Source organism: Ceratotherium simum, chromosome 1 (genome assembly GCF_057802395.1).
Source record: "Ceratotherium simum simum isolate JZ-2026a chromosome 1, ASM5780239v1, whole genome shotgun sequence".
Taxonomy (NCBI): domain Eukaryota; kingdom Metazoa; phylum Chordata; class Mammalia; order Perissodactyla; family Rhinocerotidae; genus Ceratotherium; species Ceratotherium simum.
The window spans coordinates 92,985,204-93,009,668 of NC_141900.1; the positions used below are offsets into that span (position 1 = coordinate 92,985,204).

General features: G+C 37.9%; 1 protein-coding gene across 9 annotated transcripts in view; it reads right to left on the reverse strand.

Annotated features, from left to right (window-relative positions):
• DGKI (diacylglycerol kinase iota) overlaps positions 1–24,465 on the reverse strand; it is a 311,737-nt gene that overhangs the window by 79,128 nt on the left and 208,144 nt on the right. For all 9 annotated transcript variants that reach the window (XM_087431348.1, XM_087431314.1, XM_087431324.1 and 6 more), the window contains 2 exons: positions 11,781–11,860; positions 9,496–9,540 (listed from right to left, as the gene is read on the reverse strand). In XM_087431348.1, the coding sequence (XP_087287474.1) occupies positions 9,496–9,540; positions 11,781–11,860 (125 nt within the window). The remainder of the gene's footprint in view (positions 1–9,495; positions 9,541–11,780; positions 11,861–24,465) is intronic.

Below are 24,465 nucleotides of genomic sequence, written 5' to 3' on the forward strand. Positions count from 1 at the left end.
CAGATTTGCATGAGTGGACACAAAAAAGAATGACAGCAAACACAGGCTGAAGTCATGCCATTGTTGGTTTGGTGCTTGTAGGGTTTGTCTTAATCAGCAATTCAGTGCCTCTTTCACAGTATTAGAAGCTACATAATTGCCTTAAATACAGGGTATTGTCTTCAAGCCTGGATGTCTTCTATCACCAAGAGTAATATTTTTCAGAACACTTTATTTCACTGCCCTCTCCATTCCCCATTCAATAATAACTGTACTTCCTAGATATTTACTTAGTTTCCCCGAAATTACCTTTTCATTTGCTGAGCTGAATTGTCAGTTGTCACACAGCTATACATTATTCTTATTCCTGTGACACAATTATCAATCTTTCCAATGTGTATTTATTAGAGCAAATGAAATGCAAGGCATGAGATTGGAAGGTCACAAATAAGAACTAAGCACAGACCACATCTTCCGAGGGTGTCCACCTCACCGTGAACCGCCTGGCTGCTCTCCAGTTTCCTTTCCTGCTTCCATTTTTGCAGTTACTATCTGTCTGATTCATCAGATTTCAACTTCTTTCCCCAAGAGAGGGCTATTTTAATTGTGATTTTAATTTATTTCCTGCCTATTATCAAAAGTCACCGATTACGGGGAAAGGATTTTGAGTTGCTGCCCAAAGAATTAGAGTATGGCAATGAAGATAGCAGAAGACATCAATTGTTGGGAAAGCAAATGGAAGGTTCAGCTCATGTTCAAGAAAGCCCTTTCCTTTCAAGTTTGAAATCTGGGGCTAACAACATTTGGGCCGGGGCAGCAGTTTTCAAATAGTCCCAACACTAATGTATAGCGAAGATGTGCCAATAGGCACAACCCTGAATCATACACTCCAGCTACACAGAGGCCAGCTGTCATGATGTCGAGTAGGCAGAACGCTGTTGATTCTTGCTCTCCTCCATTCCACTCTAAGTCCTCCACCTACAGCTTCTGCCCTGACTCACCTCCACTGTCTGGCATTGAAGGATATGAAACAATAATCTCAACAAGCTGTTAACTACTCAGGGAATAACATTTTGGTGACTTTAGGTCAACATTCCTTCCTTTTCCTCCTTTCACAATATGCTCCTTTCTTACCTCTGAGAATTTTCCATAAACATAGCTCTATTTCTGCATTCCTTGGTGGTTCTGTATTAAATAAAATTTAGACTATCATTCTCTTTATGTTATTTCATCTGCTGAGTACCCTATTTTGAGAAATTTCCCCCAGCAGTACAAGTATGGGAGAAATTACTACAGAATTCACAAAACCATCCCTCTTGATTTTAGAGTTAACCTGGCCACTGCCAGAGTTCATGTAAAAATATTAGGCTACAGGGCCCGACGCGGTGGCGTAGTGGTTAAGTTTGTGTGCTCTGCTTCAGTGGCCAGGGGTTTGCAGGTTTGGATCCCGGGCACGGACCAACGCACCGCTTATCAAGCCATGCTATTGGGCGTCCCATATCAAGTAGAGCAAAATAGGCATGGATGTTAGCCCAGGGCCAATCTTTCTCAGCAAAAAGAGGAGGATTGGCAATGGATGTTAGCTCAGGGCTAATCTTTCTCGCACACACAAAATATATATATATTAGGCTACAGTCTCATTTAGTAGGTTGATTTTAAGCCATATTCTTATGCTCATTCTGTCATTAAGAAGGCTGCATAATCTAGCCCATATCTACCTCTCCTCCCATCTGTCCTACTATTCTTCCTGAACCTCTCCTCTGGCACCTAAAAATGAGCCACAAATGAAGAACTGCAGCTTTGTGAATTAAGTGAACTCGCAGAAGTATCCAGCTATTTAGCAGAATTGCAATTCAAATACAGGCCTCTTTTCTTTAGAGCCCTTGATCTTATTACCATGTTTTATGGCTTCTAGAGGAATTAGAATTATTTGCAGTTTTGAAGGATGAGCGGGATTCGTATAGGTCAAGGTGGAGAGAAGTTTTTTGACTCAGCTCCAGCAAAAACATGAAAAAAGCAAAATCAAGGATTTTCCATAGTTTCAGCTTTCGTTGACTGTCAAACTAATCTTCCATTTCTTCTCAGATGGTTCACTGCCTGGTAATTCAGAATTTTTCCTCCTTCAAATTCTTCAGTCACATTGCCTGCCCACTTTCCATCTCCAAGTACCCAGCTGTTTAAGAATCCCATGGAAATATGGTAATCAATGGGAACAACAATCCAGAGACAAGGAACTGAGACTACATTCACGTAAAGAAAATTCTGAGTATAGAGGTTAATTAATTTTCTTGTATGTGTTACATGATTGTACTTCTAAACTTCGTACAAGTATGGCCAATATTAATAGGTTGTTTAGCATGTGACATGGTTATCATTTCTGTTACAACTTTATTTGGAAATCTGCACAATAATGTTTATGCAACATTGTTTACAAAAAAAACTGTATCTAACCTAAATGTCTATCCAGGGATAAGGTTAAATATATACCATGGAATAAAGTAGCAGTTTTAAAAGATTGAGGTAGAGCTTCATTTATTAGCAAGACATAATATCCATGGTATATTACTATTAAAAATAAATTGTGGTATAATTATATAACGAGTGCATAAAAAATGTAAATCCATTTTTATTTTTTAAAACTAACAAAACCTCGTATATGTGTGCATGTATGTCCATGTGTGTAACTTTGTATAGATGTGGATAAAGGTACAAAAGGGTGCACACCAGAAGGGTGCTGTCCTAAGGTCTACTTTGGGTGGGGAGTTAAAAACCAAGCAGAAGTCTAGAACTGTGTACAACTGGAAGACTAAGAGAAGCCAAGATTATAAAACCTGGCAGACTTATGACACAAGTAGCTAACGAAAGTCAAGAAAAATACCTTGGGGACCTTAATATCAAAGACAAATGCATATTTGAATGGATTAAAAATGGAGCAGGTATACAGAGATTGTCAAAAAAGAATTCACAATAACTTCAAGCCGTGGTCTGTAAGCTTCTTTATACTCTGATGTTCTTAACTAATGATGACCACAAAGGTGATTAGGGTCTTATATACTCAGGATTCATGTAATTCCTGCCTCTTGTCTATCTATACCTCTTTCTCTCCTACTCAAAAAAGGGAATCAGAATACGTAGTACGGAGGTAATATTGAATTTTCTATAATTTTATCTTAACTATCTCTCATTGCTAACACATGGTGGGTGATACACCTCACATCATGTAAAACCCTCACTGTGTCCTCACAGAGGGCTTGGCACACAGGTACAGTGGGTGTCCCTGGCATTAACGAATCCTGGATTCAGAGGAAGCCGGAGGGTGACCAGCAGTGCAGGGCAGACCATGAATCAGACTTCAGCAGGATAGGGGAAGTGAGAAAAACAAAACAGCCCCTAGCAGGAGGTCAAGTACTGGCCCCAAGAGCAGGCCTTAGCTTCAAGGACCCTCTAGAGTGAACATGGCAACATCCTTGTCACTAAACAAGTGACAGTCAAATGAATGAAGTATGTTTCCTTTATGAACGCTATACATTATAATAAATATACAGACTTAATTTCTGATAGAACCAAAAAACAAGCTCAAAAATATGCACCTTTCCAAACCATATGACTGTAGATACTTAAGAAATGTGATTGTGAGAATGCAGCTCATTTTGTGATCTGTCATTTTTCTTCATATAAATGGTATGATTTAGATGAATGCCACTATCATTGCTCTATAACATAGGCAGAATGATATAACCTTGGACATACCATGTTCCTTTCTATTTTAAATGTATTAATCTTCTAAAATTGCATGCTCTTTAGATGAATAATATTAACAAATACTGCTCATTTCAAAAATCCCTGATATATGAATTTTCTCTTTTGACATATGCTAATGGAAAAATCTATTTCTCATGCTAAAAATATAGCCACATGTACAAAAGCAAACCTGATATTTCTCATATACATATTTTTGAAAGTCAACTGGCATGAATTATATGTAATTGATAAGGAAATTATCTGAACCACTATTTGGCATGCATATGCCAAACTTGCCCTTAATTTACATTCAATTACTCATAGCTGATGCACATTTAATTTAATGACAGGATAGCAGCCCCATTACACACTCTAGTAGGTTATCCAATTAAGCAATATTCACCTAGCATTTAACTATATCTTCACTCTGAATGAAACTTCTTTCATAAAATTTAGGGAAGAAAAGCAGAGGCAAAACAGAAGTCCCTTCGGGTTGGGAATCCCTGCTTCATTTAATAATGTCCAGTCAATAATACTTTACTTTTAAATTTCTCTCGTTTACCCATCCAAATTTCTCTTCTGCCTGCCTTGACATCTCCCCCGCCCAACACATCTGTTAATTCATTTTTTCTCTCTTTCCATCACCAAGTTCTCTTTCCATACCAATATCTCTTCATCCTTGGTGAATACATCTATCAGAGGATGATTAGAAATATGTGTTTATGTATCTCTGTTCAACTATAATCCCAATTAATAGGCTTGCTACTGTTATTTTTATCTTTCAAAATTCTTTTCCCCCAAACCTACTTTACCACCCACAATTCCTACAGCAGAAATATACAGAAATGGAAGGCCCATTTCCAAAATCAGCTTTGAAAGATGAAGAAACAGTGATGGTTTGATAGATGATGGAAATGAGATATTCTAACATTTTCAAGAGCCTTTTTTTTGGTGAGAAAGTCCTCTATTAACAACAACAACTGTATGTGCGTGTATATATGTGTGTATGTGTATGTGTATGTGAGTGTGTGCATGTCTGTGTTAGCAGTAATGCCTTCACTTGTAACAGAAAACAGATCTGGCCCCAGGCAAATCTTACTTTAATTTCTCATTCCATCCATTTCTGACAGCTTTGACCTAGCCCAAAGGAACAACATTCTCCAAAGTTCCTAGCTAACCCCTGCCCTTCTCTAAGACAAGATAAATTAATTCCCAGGAGGACTCCCTTAAATTTGTTTCAACCTTAAACTTGTTTCAATAAAGACAGCAGTATGAAGAGAAGGGGAATTAATCAAATATTTGTGGGCAAATGCTGTTTCCCTAGAACTAGACAGAGACGGAATACAACACAGATCCATCCTCCAGAAGATGATCAGGCATGCAAGAAAGAAAAAAGAGGTCAGAGGATGAACAAATGGATATAGACTCAGATCTGACCAAGAGTTTTTTCCTATGGAAGTGAAAGACATCTGACTACTCTAAAGGATGAAAGAACTTTTCAAAAATGTTACATCTATTTTGAAATATTCCAACCGTTCTAGTGTCATTTCTAAGTAAATTAATTCTTAAAGAAGAGGAATCACCTGGATGAACCCATTTTGCAACTACTATCGAATTCTATTATATTCATTAAAATCTCAAACTATTAGCTTATAATATTATGGAAACACATTCCTGCATGTCAACTACGTAAGTACCCCTTGAAAATGGGAGACTCTGAGTGTCTACAAAATCCCTAATTGTTCCTGGTTCTCTATTTATTCTACTCTACCATATGCAGAGATACCTCTATTTTCCTTTATTACTTTTTCTCTTCCCGCTCCTCTCTCTCTCCTTCCACTTTCCTCATCTAGGACTTACATCTGCCTGCGGTCCCCAGTCATGTCCTGAGAGCCATCAGAATGACTCAGGGTTTCTCAAGCTCCTCACTATTGACATTTGGGGCTGGATAATTCTTTGTTGCAGGGAACTGTCTTCTGTACTGTAAGATGTTCAGCAGTATCCCCAGCCTCTACTCAATAGATTTCAGTAGCACTACCTCCCCTAGTCATGACACACAAAGATGTCCAAATTGCCACAAGTTTCATATAAGGAGCAAAATCTCCCCCAGTTGAGAATCACTAGAATAGTTGCATCTGCTTCTATTCCTTAGTAACCTTATGACTTGAGGTTAAGAAGGAATACAATGAAGTTCAGGGAGGGAGCAGAGAAGGAATTATGTCATAGTAGGCGGCCTCAAGAAGCATCTACATTAAATAGGTAGGCAGAGGCCAATTCCTATATGAATTCTAATTTATCCGCCAAGTTCAGGAACATCCTGAATCTGCAAGCACAATGCATTTTGCTTGCCTAACTCATCAGTTACAGGCTACATGACATGCCATTAGGATGGATGGGCCTTTGTATTTTGACCTCAGAGATGGTGTAGGCAGGAATTTTCAGCAGGCTATAAATATCCAACACATTCTTGTATAATCCATAAAGCCTTGTTAGGCTAATACAGGGTGTCATTTTTGAGCCTTAATGCTTTGTTGGCAATGCACTGTGAATTTGGGAAAGGAAGAAACCAAAGCAATGAAATGTTCATATGGCTAGGAACTGCCATATGGCTCACTAATAAGGTGTCTTGGGCTCTTGTACACTTTTCTAAATGCTGGTTTTCCCTTGAGTTTTTTCTAGGCTTAGAAAACAGTCAGTTAAAATCCCAACTGCAAATTAGTAAGCTGACAGGAATTTCTCAAGTTTTTAAACTTACTGGTGTTTATTCATTCTATCACAGTTCATTCTCCAAGCATATTCAGTGCCATCTCCTACACAAGAAAGTTCATTAAAAAGCATTTAATGAGTCCCTGTTTCTTACAGGTCTTTCTCCTACTCCACCCCCTACTCCCACCGAGGCAGACTACACATTCTGACAGCATCAGTTTCTGCATTAGGAAACAAAGATTTAGTATTAAATTTCCTGCCAGTTGGTTTTGTCACTTTCTACATAAAACTGAGAGCACCTCTATCCCAGATATTTTACATGCACCCTTAGAAAAATATGGAAATCAACCTACGTCATAGCCTCTCAAGAGCACTGACACATTCCATTACTTCTTTCTTTTTGGAAATGCGTTTCACTTGTGGCTTTTGTGATACCACCTTCTCCCTGATTCCCAGCTGCCCTGCAGCTCGCCTCAGGGTCCATGACTCCTCTGGACTGATGGTTCTCTTCAACTTGTGCTCTTCTCGACCAATCAATAGACACAGAGATGACATTGGGCCCTCTTCGTTATCTAAACTCTCCCTGGGTGATCTCCGCCAGCCTCATAGTTTTAAGTACCATCCATTTGCTACTTTCTATCCATTTCTCAAATTTCCATCTCCCGGACTGAATTTTTCAATAAGCTTTAAAATTCGTACATCCAACTTTCTACTCACCAAAACCTCTTGGATCGAATAGGTATATCAAAATTAGTTTGGCTAAAACAGAACTCTTCATTCACCATCTCTCCAGCTCATTTCTCCTCCTATCTGCCTGAGATCCCAGCCAAACATGGACGTTTCTCTCTCCAGAGCTCCTTGGCCTCAACCAGCTCTCCTTCGCTCTGCCCAGGAAATTTCCTCACCACCCTCTCCCTAGGCTCTGACCATGTTAATGCAAACGTGGTCTCTCTTAGTTAAGCTTCCTGTGTAATGAGCAGATGCTGGGCTTCCACAGGTTCTTCTATTCCAGCCTCCCTAATTCCCAAAGGCCTCTGCTTTTTATAATTCTGCAAGGAGGGGTGTGGGGCGCAGTCACACTCCTGACAGTCATCTTTGATCACTGCCTTGGTTACCCTCTCTGGTCAGTGCACAAAATCTTCTCAAGTGGCATTTATAACGCAGCAGTTTTGACACCAGAGTTTGACCTGATGGCAAGTAAACAAAAAATGCAGCAAGATTTTGATACAGTCAGATAAATATCATTAATCCTTCTGCATGTTTCTATTACTAAATAATAAATGTAACAAACATCCTTATCATATTCTAGTCTCAACCACCCCCTGATCTCTGTGGATATGTACAAACATAGCATAAAGAAAACAGAACAAAATATTCATATGTCAAAACTCTCACGCCAAAATGACTACATCAAATAAGGCAGGATAATAAAGAAATGTATTCATTTCATAAAACCACTTCAGAATAAATGTCTGAAATACTTTGATAAAATTACGAAATTGCAAAATGTCCATCAGTAAAAAGTACAAACTCTTTAAACAACAGAATCTCCAAGTCTTATAGCCACCAGCTCCAATTTTTAAAGAGTAGTGATCAGCAATAGCCTTCAAAAGCACTACACTCTTAAAAACAAAATTACACCTAGTGGCTCTACGTAAATACGCAAATAATGGGTGTGAGTGTTGTGCTCTATCTAAAAAATAAAGTGGAAATTTGCCTTTTAATTGTTGGGAAAAAAACCGTCAGAAGTAGAGTTTGTCTCTTCAATATAAACATGCCCTAAGGGAATTCTCATCCTTTCTATTGCAGCTAGATGGAAGAAAGGACACTGGAATAGTGGGGAATTTTGATTAAGAAATAAACATACAAATAAGTACATCAAGGCTACTGTTGTCATTCAGCCCCAGGATAATTACGCTGCTTTGGCTGAGGGTACAGGGTGTCTGTTGGCAGAGGAAGAAAGCTACCTATAGGCTACAAGTTATAGGTTTTTTTTAAATTGTTTTTTGGTTTTTGTGCAAAAAGATCTTAAACTAGAAGTGTCGGGAGTAGCAAAACAGACACCAAAACTTAAAGTAAGGTACTAAGCCAGGGTTTATAAATTTAGACATCTTTAAACCATTCCCCCACATGGAGGTATAAAAAGGTCTAGGGGAGGATTTATTTGGAGGGAGTCTTTGTTTGCTGTGACTCCTACACAATCCTCCCAGTGGGGAAGGGTACTTCTCTGGGCCTCTCAGAGAAAAGGGCTTTAATGGAAGCACTCAGAGCTTTGCACGTACCCCTTATAGTTTGGGCTGATACTGTGCACTGGTACCCAAATCACTGAGAAATCTAATTCATAAAAGAATGGCTGGAGAGGCCTGTGCAGCACAGTAGGGTGAGGAAGTGGGGAAGAAACTGCACTCCCAAAGACTGCTATAGCAAAGGATATCTGAGTGTTCTCCTGTGGACTTGATGTGGGTCACAAGAGAGAGGGGTTGAATTTATTCTATCCTGTCCAAAAGGAGGGACCAATCAGATTGCATTTTAGAAAGTTTGCTTGATGGGTGTGGGGAGCAGGGGATTCCCTTTCCTGGACCTGAAGGAGAAACATACAGCCCTGATTACTAATGGTGCCTTCTTGGGCCAGGAAAACATCTAGTCCAGAAGTGAAATTGACAGAAAGAGAAGAACAGAGCAGAAAGACTGGCAGAAAAATGAAACATGAGCCATGGCCAAATGGTACATAAAAATCCCCCCTTGATCTGAACTTTTTGCTGATGTGAACCAATAGATTCTTTCCCTGTTAAGCACGTTTGAATTGAGTTTTTCAGTATTTGTCACTGAAAGCACTTCATTTTATAATTTTTTCTAAATGATCTAAAACAAAATCCATAGTCCAAATTTGTGTTAGACTAGGATTGTCCAAAACCAGTAAAAGGCAGAAGAATCAGAATGCCAACACTTCGTTCTTAGAGTGAACTCTATCCCTAGGAAAGATGTGGATTCTAATCCAAATGAGACATTAATTGAAAGATAGACTTCTTTTGGCAGGAAGGTAAGAAACAAGGAGAGTCAAGGTGTTACCTGGTAATGAACTCTCTGGGAGCCAGAAGAAACTGACTGCAGGTCCTAATGAGAAAATGGAAAAAAATAAAAAAATATATATCCATACCTTAGGATTAGTTTAAACAAGCTGCCTCCATAACTCTGTCAACTGAACTCCCAATTGAATATTATTAAACTCATCTGGAAAGTATCTAACTCACCCAAATTCATCAAGGTTAAATAAAGAAGATAATGCCAAAAATAATAAAAACATACCAAGTTGGACTGAGAGAAGAAAGGCCATTTAGCAATTGAAACTTACAAATCCTAAATAGAGTTTAGAAGTGAATGATATAATTTCAAGGATAGAGAAGACTAAAAGTAAAAGACAGACAATTGTGTTATAAGAAGTGAGGCAGGTCATATCTAATTTGCACCTGAACTTTTGGCTTGTAAAAAAAGCTTCTCAAGTCCCTTGAAGCACCTAGAAAGAATTTATCTTAGAGCAAATACATACTGTCATGATAAATGTGTTTATACCAATAAATTACTTGGCAACACAGGTTTTCATAAACTGTAAAGAGAAAATCACTGGCCACCTCTGCATTATCACGAAGTGTAAATTAACAGATTTCAAATTAATGAGGTTTTACTGGCAGATTCTGAGAGCCTGGCTCACTTTATAAAGTTTTATAACTAACTTGTCACCATTGTCATGTCCCGCAGGCTTCCTTGTTAATGAGTGTAGTGATTCAATTTACAGATGTCAGCAATCCTGGGTACTGTTGTCCTTATATCTGCTTCCCACAGGGCTTTATCAACTTACTCTTTGTGCCCAAGTTAGTTTTAAAACTTCTCCTGAGTTCACTCTGTCCTCATTTTGTTTTTAAGAATCCTACTTTTAGTTGAATATTGGTGTGACAAGCATGCCAATAGATTGGTTCTCAACAAAGTCAGTTCATCAGTTATGTATTTTGCTACTGCAAAATCTTAAGTCACCCAAGTGTTTTTAAAAAATAAAGGTTTGGTACCAATTATGATTCGCTTTTTTATTGCAGGTTTTTTGAGTAAGGTTCCACAATAAAATACAAACATTATTTTGAAAAATGAGATACTATATGTTCTAGGAATATTTATTTGGACTTGAGTCACATGCTAAAAAGTTCACAAATCTTAACCTGTTCAAGTTATCCTTGGTAAACACAGGCAAATGAAGCTACAAGCATAAAATTTGTTGACTTTTCTTCTCTCATCCACATCAGTATTCAAAATTTGGCAACTATCTCAAAATATTTTTTGCATTCACAATCCCATCTCTATCCTCAACAATGCTGAAGAGAAAAATTACTAATTTTTCACATTGCTTTATGCCTCCTACCTGAATTTATTTCCACCAAGATAAGTCGAAGCTAATGTTCAAAGCTAAGTGGCTACAACTCGAAGGGATTTTAAACACTATTTTTCTTCTTCATTTGTGATACTGACTTATGTATAACGTATTGTCTGGAAGAGAGTTGCTCATCTTGGGGTATCTATCAAAAATTACCCAACAGCTTTAAAAATACAAATGTCTAAACCACATCCAAAAAAAGTGATTCTAATGTGCATCTTTCATCAAGAAACAATGATAAAGAAGCGGCTATTTATGCTTTTTTGCCATTTGTAGAATGAAGACAGTGAACATCCTCCTCAAAGTTTTGCAAAAACAACCAATGATCACCATGATGATGGGCTTGGGCCTTCTAGCTTTGCTGGCACAGTTCAAATTCATGAGAATGTCATATATGAGACCCCTTCTTTCTCTTTCTCTATGGTAAGACCATATTCAGAAAAAAAAAATAATAGATTATTCCTTGTGTTCTGACACAAATTCCTATGAAATATAGAAGATTCCTCTTTCCTGTAGAGTTACATTTTTAAAAAAATCTAGCCATCTCTGACAGAAGTCTGTGCCAGATACAAAACATTAAATAAGTCCAACTCTCTGTTTTCCTTCATTATTTATCAGTGCCCTTTGAAATTCTGCACAGCTCAAAAAGTGCAGGTATGTAGTCTGGCAAGAAGAGGGAAAGTTCCAAGCTACAGTGATGGATCACACTACAGGCTGTAGTCAACCCACTCAATCCTTTCCCGTTTCAACCACCTGAGGAGGGAGAATAGGAGTGGTGGGGGTGGGGAGAAGATATGGCGTATTCGGAAAAGATAAGGCAGCCACATTTCCATTTCCTCCCCAAACGCATCATTTCAGAAGCAAATATATATCTGGTAATTGTTTACAAACATGGAAAACTGAGAAGAATAAATAATTGGCTAAAGAAACTCACCTCCTGTAGGCGATCTATGTACATACGGCAAGTCTCCAAATCACAGTCTCCACGCACAACTAGAATACCCAGAGGGATGGCTAAGGGTGAAGGAAAAAGAAAAGTCTAAAATAACATATTTGATTTTTCTAGACTGGCATAAATGTGTTTCTGACAGTTAAAAAAATCTCATAAATATTATTCGGGTTTTTTTTGGATATTTCAATATCCAAAATTCTCCCTACACCTCACTTATGATCTCAATCTCCTTATTTCTGCAGTTGTCATACTCTTTTCTTGCACCATCCATGTTGCCCCTTGCCACCTGGCCTTCATTTCATTTTGTCTCAGTGGCCCCGATATGAAGTACACTGTCATGGAAACAGTAGATTGGCAGGACCAGGAAGCCGCTCATAGACAGCAGATAATTTACACCTGGATTTGCAAGAGCCAACGTACCAGAGAGGAATTAAAAAGAAAAAAAATCATGATTCTGGACACTTACCCCTCTCTCTCCTGAATGCAAAGGGCTTAATCCATCAGTTTGCAACAGTTCCCTATTTAAGAGACTCAACTACTCAAGGGACTGTTGCTACCTGGTGGTCAATACCAGAACTAAATACGCATGAAATATTAAAAAAAAAAAAAAAAAAAAAGGCTTCCAGAAGGTTCATAGCTTAAAAACCCAACTGATTTTAAAGATGGTCAGTGCAAATGTGGTAGCAGCGGGGCTTCAGGAAATAATAAGGAGAAGCTGTTATGTGCCTTAAATATCCTATTTAGGTGGTGGCAAACGTCACATAATGGCTTCAGTGGATAGAACCTCCTACTTTAGATATAACCATAAGATTCCTGAAATACTGAAAAATAGTCTCCTTCCCCAAATTCAAAAAATATATGGGCATATTTCTGATTTTAAAAGTACAGTTAAACTATTAAATCCATAATTTAACAAAAAAATTTCAAAACCTTGAATTAACCAACTAGAGACCAGCAAGAAGATGATCTGTCAGTGGTGTTCATAAAAGACTTAAGAAAATCTTTCGTTTATGTAATTGATTTTTAAAGCCTAATCATCAATAAATGCAGAGTGCTAAGGCCTTAAAAATTAATAATACAGCAAATGAAATCCATTTCAAATGCACGGAAAAATCTTGAAGAACTCACAAAGTAGTAGAGAAGGCATATATATAAACAAAAAATAATAATAACTGTAACATAGGCTATACTAAACGTAAGTCATTTGAAAACTATAGGAGAGAGTGACTAATTCTTGCCCAGAGGGTAGATTTTAGGCTCTTTGAAGGATATGGAGCCCCGTTAGCTCTTTTAGTTAGAGAAGCAAGGGTGATCTAGAGAAAAAGAAATCGAGCTTGTTTCTCAAATATCTAGGATATTTCTCAATATCCTACATTGGTTTCCCCTAGGGAAATCAGTACCACCTCCTCGATCCTTTAGGTTCCCAAAGTCCTGCACACATAAAGTTTGAAAGCATCCATCATTTGGTGGAACTATGTAAGCCTGTGAGTGAGTATGGACTCTCTCACATAAGAAATAAGACGTGTTTACCTTCACACCTCCAATGTCTGGTAGAGAAATGGTAGATATTCAATAAAAGTTTGTAAGAAGAGGAAGGAGGACAGGCTTAGGATCTGTTCAAGTGTGAAAAAGAAAGTGTGTCTTTAAGGGCCAGGTCAACTTTCCAGGGTAGGCAAAGCAGCAAGGGTTCGGAGAAGTAGAGAGCGTGCACCGGGTTGGAGCTTGCCTTGGCCAGTTCTTCCAGAAGCTAAGCTAGAGAACCAGTAAGCAAAGGGGTGAGGAACCCTGTAAGAGTCACATGTATGGGGGGAGTATAATCTGGAAAAATACTTTTTCTCTTCTTTTTTAATATAAACAGAAAAATCAAAAAAGTAATCAGTATGGTGATCATGCATCTTTGAAAGAATGGAAGGTAAATTCAACAAGGAGACCCTTAAAAGCACTGATTAAAGTAATTATCCTCAGATAGACTACTAAATAGATGGTCCAAATAAGGTAATGAGGTAAGAGAAAAATAAGAATCTCTAATACTTGAGGAATGATAAGAGAAAGTTGGAATTTTGGCCTAGAAAGTAAGTCAAAGGTTGTAGAAATGGCATATAGCTATAATCAAGATGAGGGCCCATGTTAGAATCTTGCTTAATAGTATTTTCTCTTAGTTTCAAATGTGCAAATGAAGAGAAATGAAATTTAATCAATATTTATCTAGTTATTTAAATTAGAAGATATATGTTATAGAAATGCAGGAATCCGTCAACACTTGTGATATCCTTCTATTATCAATGCTTGGAGTTAGTCTGGTAGTAAACGGAATGTACTTGGTAGTAGATATTTTAAACTATAATTAGAGATTGGATATTCCAGACCTAGAATCAAGAAGGAATAGCTAGGAAAAAGTTTTCAAAGATATGTCATTCATTTCTACTATGGGTATAAAATCAGCAACTTTGCATATTCCTCAAGAAGCTGAGTAAGCAAAATAGTGCTTTTGATTGATAGTAGCCATTTACTGGGCTAAAAAGAAAAGAATAAAAAGCATCCTCTACCACAATTTAACAGTATGATTACTGACAATAGTGGTCAAATTTATCCTATGAAGGTAGTAGTGTGCAGTGGAAAGGATTCAGTCATTCACTCTTGGATTCAAATCCCAGCTCTACTTTGGTCTTACGAATTATTCAAGTTAACTGTTTAATCTTGCAAGGTACTTAATTCCTCTGACCCTTGGATTGAAGACTACGGTCTTTAGCATAGGCATCTTCTAGGATTTTGTAAAGATGAAATGCAACACTATATTTAAAAATGAATTATCGAAACATCATGATAGTTCTCCCTCACTCCCTTTACTATCTTTTGAGCATCTTTAGCCAGATAATTCATACATCTAATCATCTTTTTTTTTTTTTTTGGTGAGGAAGATTAGCCCTGAGCTAACGTCTGTCACCAATTCTCCTCTTTTTGCTGAGGAAGATTGGCCATGGGCTAACATTGGTGCCCATCTTCCTCTACTTTATATATGTGACGCCTGCCACGGCATGGCTTGATAAGTGGTGCATAAGTCCGTGCCCAGGATCTGAACCTGCAAACCAGGGGCCGCAGAAGTGGAGCACGCAAACTCAACAACTATGCCACCAGGCCAGACCCTAATCATCTATCTTTTAATTTATCATAATACTATAAGGATTAGCTGGTAGTAGTTCCATAAATTATATTCCTGTTTACTTAAAACTAACTTCTTTTCTTCCTGTGATGGGAAAAATAACTAAAGTACAAAAATATTGTAATTTGACACTTCCATTTGGGGCTTCCCATGGTGAAGACAAAGCAGAAACTTGTCGAAAATTACCACCTTAATTTCACACTACTGACAACCAACTGCCAAACTTCACTGAAGTTCCCTTCATCTTAACTGGGAGCAGTGCAAGTGCTCATCACCTGAGCATTAGCATCACTATCCCTGATCTTGACGATTCTTCTTAGAGCCTTTGATTCCAATAAGTGTCAGCCAATACTTAATCCACATAATGGAACTTTTATTGCAGGGATCAAATGGAATTTACAAGTTCTAACTAAGCAATAAAGAACAAGCTGGTTTCTAGATTAAGATGGCAGACTTAACACACATACTTCTCTCTCACCAGAAATGCTACTAAATTACAGAAAATATATTTTTAAAAGACATAAAATGAGAAAAAAAATAAAAAGGAGAAATGGTAAGGAGAAAATAGTAACAGATGAAGCAGATGGAAAATTGGTAACTGATCAGGAGCCCCTGTAGGAGTCCAACCCTAAACGATACATGGGAATGGATGAGAACCAGTACAATCTACACAGCAAAATCCTCAGAAGACGAAAACTGGCAGCATCAGGAGCAGCTAAAATAGGAGCACTGGATGCTAGATCACTAGATTCCACCACTCACTCTCAACAGGGGCAGTTACCTAACAGAAAATGGGGACTGACCATCTGCAGAATGCCGAGATCTCCAGCTTTCTTCTCTCACTAGGCTCCCCAAAATTGGCAGCCAGAACCTTAGCTTCTTGGAAAGAGATTAGAAGACTCTTCTCTGGAGAATCCTCAGAATTAAGAAAAATATTCCATCCATAAAACATATATATGATTATATTACAAGATGAAGAATATAAAGAAGAAAAATGAGAAGGAGCATCTTTCAGAGGAAAAAAATACGAAATCTTTGAAAATAAAAATTTGATAAAAGAAATTGAGAGCTCATTAGAAAGGTTAGAAGATGAAGTTGAGGAAAGCTCCACAAAAGTAGAGAAAAAAAATAAAAAGAGGCATAAAATAGGAGATAAAAGCTGAGAAAAATAGAAGACTGGTCCAGGTGGTTCAACTTCCAAATAATAGGAATTCTAAAAACCGGAGAACATAGAAGGGAGTAATTACCGGAAACAAACAAAAAAATCAAAACTATTTCCTAAAACTGAGGAACATTAGTTTCCAAACTGAAATGGCCCAACAAGTGCCTAGCAATAACAATAACAACAGAACAATAAAACGACATTTTATTTTGAAATTTAAGAATATTGAGTGCAAAAAGAGGAGTCTACAAGTTTCCAGATAAGAAAAACTAAATCACATACAAAGGATCAGGGATTCAAACGGTTCTAAACTTCTCCAAGGGGACTGTACAGTCCAGGAGGCAATGAAACAATGCCTTCAGAATTCTAAGACTTTTCTACATAATCCAAACTGTTAAACAAGTCCAAGGATTGAATAAAGGACACATTCTCTATCAAGCTACTGCAGTATTTGCCCCAACAAAAGTTGAGTTTGCAACAAGAATGAGGAATGCATGGAATACAACAAATGGGAAATCCAACAAAGAAGAGAAGCAAAGGAAACCTCCAAGGGGATGGGGCTAGAAGATTCCAAGATGTCAGCTGTATTGGGCTACCAAACAATACCTACTGGAGGCCTGTGACTCAAGAGACAAGTATGGTGAGAGCTGTCATTATTAATATTCTCACGATCCTTGTAGAGTCATTTTTCAACCCAAGAATAGAATGCCCAGGCAAGTCTGAAGCAGTTTCTTATACATATAATAACACGATATCAGCCCCAGATGTATTCTGCTTTATCCTGTTCTTGAGAGCAAGAGTTAGGTCATGATGAAGCAGAAAATTTCAAAGCCTCTAACCATATTTCCACTTGATAGCTAGAACCCACCATAACACCCTGTCAAATGGTTCCCAGAATTCAATCATTGCCCTGCCCATTAAATCCTCCTAGGAGGGGCTCACGTGTACTCTCAGGGAAGCTGGAGCCAAACAAAGATCAGGGACTCTTTTCGGCTCCCTTGTGAGCCTTCATCTAAAAGTGAAAGCGTCATCTTTTCCTTACACAGGGAGGTTTAGGCTTGCTACTCAGTTTTTCAAAACCACTCAGTATCTGGTTTAGGGATACATACATTGGTGGTAAATATACATCTATCAAGAGAATGGCACATACGAAAATCAGTATACTGGTTGTCTTAGTAGAAGAGGGGTGAGGGGAGGTACTTGTTTCTTAATCTGGGTGGCAGGTACACGAATGACCATTTTACTATTAACCTCTAAACCTAAGTATTTTATATACATACACATATATATGCGTGTATATATATATGTGTATTCATGTGTATACATATATATACATATATACACATATATACATGTACATACACATATACGTAGATGTGTACATAAAATGCTTAAGTTTAAAGATTAATAGTAAAATGGGCATTCGTGTACCTGCCACCCAGATTAAGAAACAGAATATGTCTGTGTATATATACATATATATGTATATAAAAAAACAACATGTATGAACAGAACAAGTATATATAAGTATGTCTGAATTAAAAATAAGTAATACAAGCCATTTGTGGCAACTGATTTTTAATGATACTGGTGTCAAAGTTCATTGCATGTCTTCTAGAGATGTTCTCTATGAGTCACAAAAAGTATAAATTAATATCAAATTAAGAAGGGGGGAAAGTACAGAAGTAACCAATTATTGCCAAGAGAGAAGCCCCCCAAATGATCCTATTGCTGCCATCCGTTTCCACCAGTGGAGGCCAAGCATATCAAGCAGTCATAATCCCCAAGGCTTGTTATGGCATGTGTATTTGTGTGTTTCCACAACAAGCAGCAGGATGGTCTGCTGTATTCAGGCCTCAGAAGGCTCTAGAACAGCAGTGTCTACAGACCTTTCCACACTGTCCAATGCAGTAGCCATTAGCCACACGTCACTGAGTACTTGAAACATGGCTAGCGTGACTGGAGGAACTGAAGTTTTTATCTTATTTAATTTTAATTAATTTAAAGTTTAAATAACCATATGTATCTAGTGAGCATGACACTTTAGTCTTTGGGGAACCAAGAACTTGAATTTCCTTAGTGCCAGATAGTATAGATGTCAAAATCATCCATGTTTTACCTTTCCACAAGAAGTGCATAGATCCAACAGACAAAACTGCTCTTCTCTTTGCCTTTACCCAGTTGGATCAGACGTGCTTCCTAATTTCTAGCAATAGCATTCCTTGGCTGATGATTGATTTCCCTTACTCTATCCTACCAGTGCCTTCTTATTCACTTTTCTGCCCCTTCTTCTATCAAAACATACTCTAAGATCCTTCTTGGTACTTGGGTATAAAATGACTAATAATTGATTGAAGGGTTAATCCTCTAAGGAACACTTGAGTTTTAACATGTTTGATATTTGAGCTAACATGATTGTCAGGAACTGAATGTTTGTGTGCCCCCATGTTGAAGCCCTAATCCACCCACCATGTGATGGTATTTGGAGATGGGGGCTTTGGGAGGTAATAAGGGTTAAATGAGTCACAAGGGTGGGGCCCTCATGATGGGATTAGTGCCATTATAAGAAGAAATGTCTCTCTCTCTCCACCATGTGAGCACACAGCATGAGGGTGGCTTTTGACAAGCCAGGAAGAGAGCTCTCACCAGAAACTAAATCAACCAGCACCTTGATCGTGAACTTTCCAGCCTCCAGAACTTGAGAAAATGTAGTCGTTATTGAAACCAACCAGGCTATGGTGTTTTGTTATGGCAGCCCAGGCAGACTAAAAGCAATGATAACGCTTTGACAAATTTAGGTACAGAAATAGGAAAGAAATTGTGGAGTTAAATGGTGATCCTCAGCCCTGAGGAAATTATACCACCAATTACTTCTTCCCATCTGAAACATGAGCCCTGCTCTGGCTTCCTTCTCAGGCTTCACCCTGGCCTCCATTAACCCCCTTTCCCTATTTGTTGTTTAAATGCCTCATAATCCAGATGGTATTAAATTACTTGGTTGAGAAATCTATTATATATTTCACATGTGCATGCTCGGATTTTATGTTTGAAATAAAATGCCAACAGGTCATACTAATTAATTTTGTCTTTTATACTTGAAGTTAGTACTACTTAAACTCATTATGCAAATTTATGCCAAAGAGTGCATAAATTAACACTATTCATCTTCAACAAATTCAAAATCTTCTAGCAACCAATCCACAAGTGTACTCTTTCATCTGTAAGAGACTTCTAAAGTGTAAGAAAACATGTAAAATATGGTTTCTAAAATACCAATTTCTCCACAAGTGTTAAGCAGAGTCAGGGAACAGACCAAGCTCTGGGACCCAATATATGGAACGGAATGCCCAAAACTTTAAAGACCAAAGTTTTTAAAGGCTATTACATGGAAAATGCCTAGAGTTTTAAGAAAACTTGAAAAATGTTTTCCAAAGAATTGGAGGTATGACGCAAAAGAAAATCAAATAATTTCCCCAAGTGAATTAATTATGTGATTGAAGAAAGACAAAAGACCCTTGTGGACCAACTCTGAGGTGAAGGCCCCTCTCTGGGGTCTCTGAAGCAGATTTTATTCCAGTACAACCACACGGGTGTACCCGAATTGTGTTGAGGCCAATGACTTCGCAATGTATGGGAACCTGCAGTTAATGAAAATGCAAACTTTGTGAGCTCCCAGATGCAAAACTATTTTCTGCTGGACTGAGCTAGGAGTTCTCATCCTGACACAGATGCTCTGAGCCGAAGACTGGGGGTTTAGAGAAGCGGCAATGAGAGGAGAAGCAGCGTGGCTGACGCTATTCATTGTCTTATATTAGTGAAACATACCTCCACCTCTAGAAACGCCAGCTATGCTAGAACAGACATTCTGTATACCTACATCCTGGGAGCATGATCTAATCCACGGTACATTTAAAAATACACAATCTTGAGTCTGTTATAAGGGTTTAGGCCTGGGTGGAATAAATCTGGATGAACAGGAAAATGATAATAATGATTATGTGACATGAAGAGGAGAAGAAGAAAGAGGAAAGGAGATGAAGAGGAGAGGAGGGAAGGAGGCCAAGGAGGAGAGGGAAGAGAAGAAGAAAATAACTTACATTAATATAAATAAGGTACCAGATTTATTGTGTTATTTAATCTTTGCCACAATCCTAAGAGGTGGATATCATTATTCCTATTTTTTTAATTAACATATATTTGACATACAATATCCTATTAGTTTTATGTGTACATCACAGTGATTCAATATTTATATGTATTACAAAATGATCACCACGATAAGTCTAGTTACCATCTGTCACCCTACAAAGTTATTACAACATTATTGACTACATTCCCTAGGCTGTACCTTACATCTCCATGACTTCTTTATTTTATAACTGGAAGTTTTTACCTCTTAATCCCCTTCACCTATTTAGAATTATTCCTAGTTTTTTTTTTTGTGTGTGTGAGGAGATCAGCCCTGTGCTAACATCTGCCAATCCCCCTCTTTTTCTGCTGAGGAAGACTGGCCCTGGGCTAACATCCGTGCCCATCTTCCTCCACTTTATATGGGACGCCGCCACAGCATGGCCTGACAAGAGGTGCGTCGGTGTGCGCCCGGGATCCGAAGCGGCGAACCCCAGGCCGCCGCAGCGGAGCACGCACACCTAACCACTTGCGCCACCGGGCCGGCCCCTGAATTATTCCTGTTTTTAAAATGAGGAAACTGAGTCTCAAAACGATTAGGTAACATGCCATAAAATGTCACACTACTAAACGGAGCACTCAGATTTCATCCCAGCTTTCTCTCACTCAAGAGCCCCTGTTCTGAACTCTTCCTACTTCCCATAAACTTGGGCCACACAGAGGATGGGGTCCCCTAGCTTTCAACACTGAGCCCAGAGATGTGAAGCCAGAAGACCAGTGACAGGCTGACCAGGGAGTGAGGATGGAATCACGAGTCCTGTATTTAGAGCTGCAATAACTCAGGAAAGGCTGTGATTGGTGGGAAGCAAAACCAAGATAAGCAGTTCTGGGCTTGGAAAAAGGAGCGTGACCATGGGACTCAGAAACTACGAGTAAAAAACAAAGTTTCACAAACATACTTGGCAGGAGTGGGGTCACTTTTAAAGACTCCTCACTCTCTTTCCTTTCTAATAGGCCAGCTTCCAAGGTCTTGTAGACTGTGAATCAAGCTTATCAGAACTGTTGACCGGCTTGCTATAACCTTGTCCGTAACTTAGGGGTCACAGAATTAAACTGTTGCTTACTTTATGAAGAAATGTAACTACAAGATTGTGAGCAGGATGCCAATCATGGGGACAGTAGAGACAAGAGTATATCAGACTTTAATGAGAATTGTTATAGAAAATCACATGACCTGTTTTGCTATTAAAATCATTGCATTAGAATTTCCAATATTAAGCTGAAGAGCTGATTGACAGTGAGCATAAACTAAACATGAAACCCACACTCTCACTTGAGGCATAAAAAGTTCATTACATCAGATGCACAAGATATTCAAAAGTGTTTCCCCCAGATTTTTGATAGACTGTTTACTAAACATTAGCTTCCAGTCTTGCTAACACTCGACACTCTTAATCTAGTAGTTTTTGTTATGACAGGCATTCTCATACCACTCATTTTAATGTTTAATTATCCTTGGTAAATAACTATATTCAGGAAAATTATTATCATCGATATTTTCGATCATTTTGATTACTCAGTAAGCTTATCTTGCCCTTGATTCTTTTACAATATAGTATGTGAAGGTTCTATGTAAAGAGAGAGATCATGGTACCTACCCGTCTCGGTTACTGTGAAGATTAAATAAGCCAATGCCCTGCAGAACACATAATATCTGCAAATCCATCATATAATCACTCCTCTAAGCCTTATTAAATTTATCAATTTTTCCTAATTCTATATCAATATGTACTGGCCATTCATAAAGCCTCAACCCAATTTCAGCAGACCAATGGGCCACTCTCATAGCAGAGAATGTGTTGCACCAAAACCTCTAAAGGCTAGAGCCTAAACCAAAGCACGTAAATAAAAGAATCGACCAAACCCACCTGGAAATGAGAGTCACAGCTGGCTGCTTTATGACAGGAGCAAAGACCCTCAGAGCCAAAGCAAGAAAGAGCCACCTTTGACACTTAATCCACGTGAAACTGTTAATGGGATTTATAAAAAGGGAGAAAACTCACAGCAGCTAATTCATTCCCTGCGAGAAACTGTGATGTGTTCAACAAGGTATGACTATGGAAAGAAAGGGCTGAAAGCTCAGCATTTTCAAAAAAGCAAGGATTTAATTATCTGACACATGAGCAATTACAGTGCAATTCTTGTTTAAAACAGAATTGAGGCTAAATGGGGCTATTTGCTCATTCAAATCACAAACAAAACTATCTTCAATGGGATAATTAAAAGAAGGCGTGAGACAGAAAAAAACTTTTCAGAAACTGCAAGGGTTTGCAAAGATTGGGTTTTAAGCTCTAAAGATATACATAAAAATATTAGAATTGCAGAGGCTCTGTTGAGGCTAAATAAGAAGTTTGTCATTTTCTGAAAAGAATAAATATAATCACAGGGTTAAAAATTCATAAAATAGGAAAGTATTTTGAACAATATGGTAAACTATCAAAAATATAAATAATCTTAGAATGAATATATTTTATGTTAACACTATTCAGAGATGCATTTTCATAACAACATTTTCTTAAGCATCAATTTAGATTTATTGACATAATCAACACATTTATGTCAAGTACTTGCTATCTTTCCATTAACCTATCTGCAGTCTTAAGAAACCAATAGTCTGAAAAAGAAACTGTTCCTTAGGAGATAACACAGGAGAAAAGCTAGGTAAGCTTGAGTTTGGCAATGATATTTTAGATACACCACCAAAAGAATGATCCAAGAAAGAAAAAAATTGATAAGTAGGACTTCATAAATTAAAACTTCTGCTCTGTGAAAGACATTGTTAAGAAAATGAAAAGACAAGACATAAATGGGGAAAAAAATCTCTGCAAAATACATATCTGATAAAAGACTCGTATTCAAAACATGCAAAGAACTCCTAAAACTCAACAATAAGAGAGTCAATTAAAAAGTGGGCAAAAGATCTGAAAAGACATCACACCAAAGAAGACATATAGATGGCAAATAAGCATATGAAAAAGGTGCTCTACATGGTACGTCATTAGGGAATTGCAAACTAAAACAATGAGATACCATTACACATCCATTAGAATAGCTAAAATTGAAAAAACTGACAACAGCAAATGCTGGTGAAAACGTGGAGCAACCAGAACTCTCACTCACTGCAGGTGGGAATGCAAAATGGTAACAGCCACTTTGGAAGACAGCTTGGCAGTTTCTTACAAAACTAAAACTCTCACCACACGATCCAGCAATTGCACTCACTGGTATTTACCCAAATGAGTTGAAAATTGTGTCCCCACAAAAATTTGCAAATGAATGTTTATAGCATCTTTATTCATAATTGCCCAAACTTGGAAGCAACCAAGACATCCTTCAATAGGTGAATGGATAAACAAACCAGCCATCACACAATGGAATATTATTCAGCAACAAAGAGAAATGAGTTTTCAAGCCACAAAGACAACAGAGGAAACTTAAATGCATATTGCTAAGTGAAAGAAGCCAGTCTGAAAAGGCCATGTACTGCATGATTCCAACCATATGACATTCTGGAAAAAGTAAAACTATAGAGACAGTAAAAAGATCAATGGTTGCCAGGGATTACAGGGGAGGGATGGATGAATAGGTACAGCACAGGGGATACTTAGGGCAGTGAACCTGTTCTAAATGATATTGTCATAGTGGATACATGTCATACATTTGTGATAACCCATCAAACTGTACAACACAAGAGTGAATCCTAATGTAAAGGAGAGACTTTAGTTAATAAGAATGTATTAATATTTGCTTATAATTGTAACAAATGTACCACACTAATGCAAGATGTTAATAATACAGGAAACCACGCATACTCGAGGTGGGGGGGTGTTGAGGGGATATATGGAACTCTCTGTACTTTCCACTTAATTTTTCTGTAAACCTAAAACTGCTCTGAAAAATGAAGTCTATTAATTTAAAAAAAATTAGAAAAGCAAGAGAAAAGAAAAAAACAGTCCTGAGTTTCCTGTAGACAGATACTTGACTGATATCAGAGAATACTGACATATAGAAAAATAAATGTTACCTACTTTCTTAGCCATAGTGTGAACAGTATTGAGGAAGTCAAGAGGATGATGGGAATAAGGGACCAGCAGTAAAAGTCAAGGAAGGGAGGCGGTGGACTAGAGAAAGGAGGAAAGCCCTAAGGGAGGATGTAG